Raw genomic sequence first — 8,442 nt, 5'->3', positions numbered from 1 at the left:
AAACTCAGTGTAAAAATGGGCAAAGTTCCCACAAACACACACTGAAATTTTGGAAAAAGCCTTCCCAAAAGAGTGGAAGCTGTATACACTGCAACAAGGAGAGCGAACTCCACATTAATGCCTATGAATCCAGAAAAAGATATAAAACATCCTGTGGCTGGACAATGAAGATATCCTCTGAGCTCAGCCAGTACTTTCTATAGCAAGCATTGGTGGTTCAGTGGTAGAATTCTCGCCTGCCACGCGGGAGGCCCGGGTTCGATTCCCGGCCAATGCAGCTGTGTTTTTTTTTTTTTTTTTTTCCTTTTTATCAAGTTGCTTGGTTTGTAACAATATTTTACCTACATTTTATAATTAGTAAGTGTGAAGAGACATGTGTGTGCCCTGATAACACTATAGCTGCGCTGGGAGAGTTCAGCTCCGGGGGAACATGAGGACTGAGGTCATGAAGGAGGAGGGCAGGGAGGCCGGAAGTGACGCAGCCGCTCGGTTTGAATGTGTGAGTAGGAGGAGGAGGTGTTATGGAGATGAGGAGACAGCAGGGAACAGTATAGTCCCGGCTACTTTCAGCACTGCTTCCCGGTCACGTCAGTCAGGACGCCTGCCAGGTGATGTATTCATATTAGGCGTCTATTGTACTCTGTTATCAGCCGCATTTATCTCCATACATTCACATGTGCACCGCCTGGTGTCCGGTACATGGAGCCCGGCCATGGGGACACGGCTCTGATGGTCTAGGGTCAGTAGGCTGTGCTGCTATTAATCTGCTGTCCAGTTCTTGCTCCCCTTCCATTGATGTCTATGGCATCGGCATTGCTGGCCCTGTGTCATCAGGAGAACTAGCTGACCGCCGTTCTTCATGTCTGCCTTATGTATAATGTCATTGTGAGGGAGAATATTTTCAGATGTTCATGGGTATGAATTATGTTTAATCTTTGTTTGAGCCCTAAATGTTGGTAATGTATGACCCTATCCCCCATCTGTATGTGTAAGCTTGTCAGCAATCATCCCCCCCTTTCCTCAAATATCCGAAGTGTGATACCATCAGAGATCATGGAAATATATGTGCATCTTAAAGCAATCGTCAAGAGGAAAACAGAATAGATCAGGCATGCTCAACCTGCGGCCCTCCCAGCTGTTGCAAAACTACAACTCCCATCATTCCCGGACAGCCTACAGCAGGGCATGGTGGGAGTTGTAGTTTTACAACAGCTGGAGGGCCGCAGGTTACGCATCCCTGGAATAGATGATGACTTCGCTGGCAGATCCTCTTCTCCCGGCCGGGCCTCTGTTTTCCTGCCTGCAGTGGAGATGTCATGTTGACAACATGTGAACGCTGCAGCCAGTTACTGGCCTCAGCAGTGCACTGAAGAGGTCAGTGATTGGCTGCAATGGTCATGTGATTTTAATGTGACGTCACTGCAGTAGATCTGCCGGGTCATCTATTCATTGTTACAGGTCGGTCTCCTAAGTTGTCTGGTTTCCTCTTGAAATTGGACAACCCCTTTAAGCTATGTTCATTCAGCAGTTCCTGGTGCATACGCTGTATACCTAAAATAGTCTCCGGATATCTGACAGATGCCACAAGAGTGCGCTTTCTGCGTAAATTTGGGGGGTGTCTGCCAACATGCCTTTTGATTTAGCTGTACTGGATGGCGTAGTCAATGGTGCTTTTCAGCGCAGAGAAACATGACACAATACATGATTCTTTTGTACGGGACCCTATGGGTGACACATGGCATATTGTGCCATATGATGGAAAATTTCCCTGGCGTGTGCACCATGAGGAAAGCCCAAATATGTGATTAGAGCCTTTACAAGCCTTTTCAGGAGAACCTGAGCAACAGTGAAATGTCTTAGGCTACTTTAACACTGGCGTTTTGGCTTTCCATTTGTGAGATCCGCTCACGGCTCTCACAAACGGTCCAAAACGGATCAGTTTTGCCCTAATGCATTCTGAAGGGAAAAGGCTCCGCTCAGAATGTATCAGTTTGCCTCCGTTCAGTCTCCATTGCGCTCTGGAGGCAGACACCAAAACTCGGCCTGCAGCGTTTTGTTATCCGTCTGACGAAACTGAGCCAAACGGATCCGTCCTGACACACAATGTAAGTCAATGCGGACGGGTCCATTTTCTCTGACACAATCTGGCACAATAGAAAACGGATCCGTCTCCCATCGACTTTCAATGGAGTTCATGACGGATCAGTCTTGGCTATGTTACAGATAATACAAACGGATCCTTTCATGACGGATGCATGTGGTTATATTATTGTAACGGATCCGTTTTTGCAGATCCATGACGGATCCGCCCAAAACGCGAGTGTGAAAGTAGCCTAAAGTTTTATGAACACTGAAGGCCCTATCATGCCAGGCAATTGTCGGCTGGATCATCATTAGCAATGATCTGGCAGTGTAATACCACTGCCGATAGCCTGATCACTCGTTCATCAGGCAATCGCAATCTTTCAGCAGGTTTAAAAATGTCTAATCACAATCTGCTGCCGACAAACAACCAGTCAGTATGGGGACGAGCGATGGCATAAGCGATCACTTGTCCCCATGCTGTGGAGGAGATCGCTGCATCTAATAGCAGCAGCCTCCTGCACTGGGAAGGAGCGCTTCCCTCCCAGCAATCGTCTGCCTGGTGTAATACAGCCCTAAACTGCTAATCCAAGTTCACTAACATCGCTGTAATCATGTCTGTTATAGTGGAATCTCTGGCCGAATGGAGCCACAGCGCATTTGTGCACGCCACTCCTTTCAAACAGGGTAACACAAGCCCCCATTCTCCTGATCGGCAGGGGCCCCAGGCGCTCATACCATTATCTCCTATCAGTGGATTGGGGATACCGTGTAATAGGCCAAGCCCTTTACATTCACCACAAATGAATGCTTTGGTTGAAATCGAGTTGAGGATCTTGGACAAAGGACCCGCACTTCTCCCATTAATCTCAGAAGTAGGGAATATGGGTTTTCCAAGCACATTTTATGTGATGCGTTCTCCAGGTTCTGTTTTTCATTAGATAAGTAACCTAGAATGATAAGTTTGGAGAGGGAACAAAGGACACCAGCTATGAACGCAGTGCTTTTCATCCGCCCATTTATTTATTTGCTTAGTGGGAAGCTTTATGAGAGAGGTGCTGTGATGGAGGCGGCCCAGCCTTCCGGATCCTGTTCATGCATGTTTACTGGGAGGGACATGTTCTCAGCATGGCATAGCCTCATCTGCAAAGGGACATAGAAAGTTGTTTGCAGACTCAAACTGGTGACATATGCAGCATTTTTGTGTGTCTGATCTGTGAAAACCCTCTTAAGACTTAAAGGGGTTTTGTCACTTTAGCAAATGGCATTTCTCATGTAGAGAAAGTTAATACAAGGCACTTACTAATGTATTGTTATTGTCCATATTGCCTCCTTTGCTGGCTTCATTCATTTTTCCAGCACATTATACACTGACGTCACTGGGCTCACTGCTAGGCGGTACGTCACCAGATCTCCAGAAAAAGCCCTTCTACTGCGCATTTCAGGGAGAGCATCATGTCAGAGGAAGGAGGGGATGTGTCCGGGTTCAGCTCTTTCTCTACATAATAATTGCTATCTGCTAAAGTGACACAAGCCTTCAAGCCTTAGAATGGATTGATACTGGGCCTGTAGAGAATGTGGCTGAGGCAGCGTTCCCATCTACGGCAGCAGATCCGGCAGAGAGCAGCCTGCCAGATTTTGCCAGTTCCAGCATTGTCGGATTCTGTAGTTCACCATCGGATCCCTATTGACTGTAATGAGGTCCGACAGTGATCCAACTGCTTTCCAGCATAAATTTCGGGTTTCGGCCAGACAAATACCATTGTATGCAATGGTTTATGCCCTGCCGACATTTCAGTCGGATCAGCTTGCCGCAGATGTGAACACGGCCTAAGGCTTCCTCCATACATCAGTGAATCCTATCCATTAACTTTAATGTGTATATTCACACATCAGTGGTCTTTTACGGAGTGGTTTGCCTTATGTCAGTGATTATGGATCCCTCACGCACATTATAGTCTCTGAATCCACGGACACAATGCAGATGCCATCCGTGTCTGGGTGTTTCTATCAAAGACCTTTATACTACATCCTTCGTATACATGGTAATTGTCTCTAGAACGGGGATCTGCAGTATCCAGCGGCGAGAGCTCTCTGTGCTGTACTGTTTCCGAAGCAGAGTCAGAACTGCGGACGACGCCATAACTTGTGACCTGCCGGATCAGTGGATCACGCTGTGCTGTAACCTTCCTTCAGCAAGTTCAACTGTAAACCCAGCAAACCCCTTGCAGCCTGGACGGGGTGAAGCAGGAGAGGGCCAGGAGACCTCTTATCAAGACCACATATGGGTTAAAAGCTATAGATTTTCCAGACTGGAATTACAGTAGCAGCGAAGTGGATCTGGTTTAAATAAGCATTTACGATCCGCATGGTGGATTTCCATCACGGATATCGCTTTTTGCAATGATCAGGAGGAAATCTGCTACAAAATCGCAGGAAAATCTGCCTTGTGTGACCATAACCTTAAAGTTTCTGGGAATATAAAATAAAAATCCAAAATGTCAAAACATCATAACCTGATAAACTCCCAGCCTGTGTGAAATCTCATTCATCTGTATGTAAAATATGGGCAGTGAACAGAAAACACAGCTTAAAAAACGCATCAAAGTACGAAAAAAAACAAATCTTGGCCTAATGAAAGTCTTTACAATTTTCAATATTTTCATGATATCTCCATGCTGTCAGTGAATGGACCACAGCGATCGTCTATGTGAAGTGGCCTTGGTCCATCGCTCTGCACACTGTACATATGGTAGCAGGGTATTGATTATTCACAAGCGAGGGTCGGACCCCCACAATCTGATATTGATGGCCTATCCTGAGGATTATGCTTGAAACCACAGGGGCTCATAACCTAACTTGACCCAGGTCTGAGGTGAATTTTAAAAATTTCACTTTTATTGGTAAGCATTAAAACGGCTGTGAGCCTTACACAGGTTTAAAAACCCTGTTCTCCACTCCTGTGTATGATGGAAGTGACTGCTAAGGGTGGTGGAGATGTGCACCCTCTCCTCTCACACAGTATTCACTACCACATATACATCTGAGCCGCAGCTGATACTATCTGACATTATGTCAATAACTGATTGCTCTGAAGTCAATCTATGCTGACTGACTAATCCTAAACTTCAGCTGACTGTCTGACTCATACAGCGGCGACATGTTTCGCCAGTATCCTGGCTTCTTCAGGGGTACGGGCAGAGTTGAGGGCACTAGCCACATTCGGGATATAAATAACCCCTAATAATTTAATAAAAATAATAAAGTAAAGTTCGGGTCTTCATTGACTTCAATGGGGTTCGGGGTCTAGTTCGGCTCAACCCGGCGAACCCGAACTTCCACGGGTTCGCTCATCCCTACTGATGACCTATCCTCTCTATAGGTCATCAGCTCATCAAGCACAATGCCGTACATGGTATAGTGACTGTGCTTGGTATTACAGCTCAGCCCCATTCACATTAATGGGCTGAGCTGCGCCTAGGCCATGTGACCGATGTACGCATTGTCACTGGCCTAGGGAAAGCAGAGAGAAGGCTGCAACGCTACTGCAAGTGTCGGTGCCTTCTCAAACAGCCAATCAGCAGGGGTCCCGGGTGTCGGACCCCCACCGATCAGATACTGATGACCCATCCAGAGGATAGAAGACCTATTGACTGAGTCTAGCATGAAAATTGGACCAAAGTAGTGCATTGACTATAATGGGTTCGTTCTACACTCGGATGGCAACGAGATGTGAACATTGCATGTGTGAATGGGCCCTTAAAGGGGTTATCTGATCTAATTATTTGAGAGTGCCCCCAAATGCTGTAAGATATTGAATGCTTACATGCTGTACTCTCTGGCGCCATTCTGTGCATCACTGGTCCGGTCCTTCTCTCGCTGTTTGTTTACAGACTGCAGCAGTGGTGTGCAGGTATACGGTACCTGACTGCTGCAGCCAGTCGTTAGCAGTATACGTCACGAGACCCCCCTAAAGTTAGTGGTCCAAGTACCTTCTCAGTACAGACAGAAAATGTGTCTTCTAGCTGGGCGTAGAGGTTTTTCCTTATAAATACGTTTTAAGCCATTGCGCATATTTTTCTTTTCCCACTGCGGAGGCAGAATTTGTTTGCACAATATGAATAGTTCCATAGTCAGAAGCCATACACTGCTGCAGGTTTTACCCGGGGTGCAGTTTGGCAAGGACACTGCCTGCTCCCAGGAGCATGTGGCGCTTCAGCAGTGTACCTTTGCCAGCACGCATACATTGCACGTGCACCTGTGTGCCTGCTTGTGCGGCTTCCCTGTGAGTCATTCTTCTTCACCATATTTCATTTTATTGCTTGTCGTCTACAGGTGGTTGCTCAGCAGGACAGTAATGGTTGTCACATTAGTGCAATTACCTGAGCTACTCATTAAACATGCACTGTGTGAAGAAGGCTGCATGTGAACGTGCCCTATCTGCGAGTTGTCTCGTAGTCCTTCCTACCCCTCCCACGCTGGATGATTGATGGCTCTCCCTGTATCTGTACACTGAAGCTTGTCAATCATTTGTGGGCGGGGTAATCAGGACTCCCAATGTCTTGCCTAGGAGTCCTGTCTGGATTTACTGTGCTTAGATACTGTTCTCTACTGACAGCTGGGCCAAAACAAGATTTTGGTGTGATATTTTAAGGGATACAAGATCACATTTCGTTGTCTACAGCAGGGGTCGGCAACCCCCTACTGTTGTGAAGCTGCCACTCCCAGCATACCCCATTCACATCTATGGTAGTATGCGTGCAGAGAGGTGTCGTTTTAGAACAGGAGGCATGCCAGTTGTTGCTGACACCTTGCGTATGGACAAGGAAGCCATTGAAAATATATTTGCCTAATATTACCTTCTTTTTTTTTTTTTTCTTTTGCAGTGAAGATGAGTTTGCTTATGATAAGTGAAAATGTGAAACTGGCGCGAGAGTATGCTCTTCTGGGTAACTACGATTCCGCCATGGTTTACTATCAAGGTGTGTTGGATCAGATGAACAAGTACTTATATGTCAAAGACACCTTCTTACAGCAGAAATGGCAGCAGGTAAGGATCTACAGTATATGATTCCCTTTAACATTACCTAGGTCATAGAGCAGAGAAATGAGTAAACTAAATCTAGTCAGAGGCTTCACCTCTTTTCTGGCCTCAATAAATCGATTTCTAGGATTGTGTGAGGACAGTACTGGAATGTGCCAAGCTAATATTACCAACCGGTTGCTGGACAAATATACTTAAAAGCAGTGAAGAAAAAAATCCCTGGTAATGGAGAAAATGTTTGCCTTTTGGAAATATTTCTATATATTGAGAGCAACTACAATGTTTTTTCTCTCCTCCAACATAGCATCATTGGAGATGTGAGAAGTAGGTAAGAGCATACAACATTGTCCAGATATTGTCTACATGCATGCTTTCTCATAACTAGTTTGTCTTTGGAGTTCTTACAGCATTTATTAGCATGGATTTTGTGTTGATTTTGTGTTTTTTGTCTTGTTTTTTCTCTCCAAAGCAGCCCTGTTGAATGTTAAAGAGGACCTTTCACCGATCCTGACATTGTGAACTAAGTATACAGACATGTAGAGCGGCGCTGCACTTACTATTATCCCTGGGTGCCGCTCCGTTCTCCCGTTAGGCTGTGAGCTCTGCGCTGCGATTAGCCAGCGCTACAGCCTCGGAGAAGGAGACGCCCAGCAGAACCCGCCTACTATAACCAAGTCCCCCAACATACCGGAGGACATAACAAGAGAACGGAGCGGCACCCAGGGATAATAGTAAGTGCAGCGCCGCTCTACATGTCTGTATACTTAGTTCACAATGTCAGGATCGGTGAAAGGTCCTCTTTAATGGTGAATCCTATGAATGTACAGATCAAAGAATAGGAAATAGATTTACAGTGAAATCTTTTAGATGACTGCTCAAATTTACATTGAAAAGTGGTCTTCTAGACTAGAGGGGAAAATAGCCAGCATGTTCAATAGATGGTGGAAGTAAAAATCTGACACAGGAAATCGAGTCTGGATAAAGGGTGGTCTTGTGAAGAGGTTTCACTGTGTACTATTTTATTATACCTATAAATTCAGTTCTTATGGTCCCGGCAATTTGTCAGTTGTTTGAGGTGTTACTACAGGATCCAATAAGAAATATAGTAAGGACAGGAACATTCATAATGTCGTTAAGTGGGAAATGCTTTAAATAATAAAATAACAGCTGCTTGTTTAACCCCTTGGCGACATCCAGGGCTTTAAACATGGTGCCCGCTCAGAATCTGAGCAGGCACCATAGTCGGTGGGTGACTGCTGGTAGTGAACGGAAACTACTTGAATCGCAGATATTTAACCTCTCGGAAGCCATGGTGA

At 45.7% G+C, this 8,442-nt stretch overlaps 1 protein-coding gene and 1 non-coding gene across 3 annotated transcripts in view; both read left to right on the top strand.

The window, feature by feature from the left end:
• Positions 1-206: 206 nt before the first annotated feature.
• Positions 207-277, top strand: TRNAG-GCC. Its single transcript has one exon. It is a non-coding gene; the product is annotated as a tRNA-Gly (tRNA).
• Positions 278-474: 197 nt separating this feature from the next.
• Positions 475-8,442, top strand: part of KATNA1 (katanin catalytic subunit A1) — a 73,027-nt gene continuing 65,059 nt past the window's right edge. Inside the window, exons 1-2 of one of the 2 annotated variants that reach the window (XM_040429273.1) lie at positions 475-608; positions 6,969-7,132. In XM_040429273.1, the coding sequence (XP_040285207.1) occupies positions 6,974-7,132 (159 nt within the window). In that variant the 5' untranslated portion in view covers positions 475-608; positions 6,969-6,973. Of the gene's footprint in view, positions 609-6,968; positions 7,133-7,430; positions 7,455-8,442 lie in introns of those variants that run through there. The other variant, XM_040429274.1, reaches the window with a different exon arrangement.

Source organism: Bufo bufo, chromosome 4 (genome assembly GCF_905171765.1).
Source record: "Bufo bufo chromosome 4, aBufBuf1.1, whole genome shotgun sequence".
In the NCBI taxonomy this organism is placed as follows: Eukaryota; Metazoa; Chordata; class Amphibia; order Anura; family Bufonidae; genus Bufo; species Bufo bufo.
This window is presented reverse-complemented; position numbering and strand designations above follow the sequence as displayed.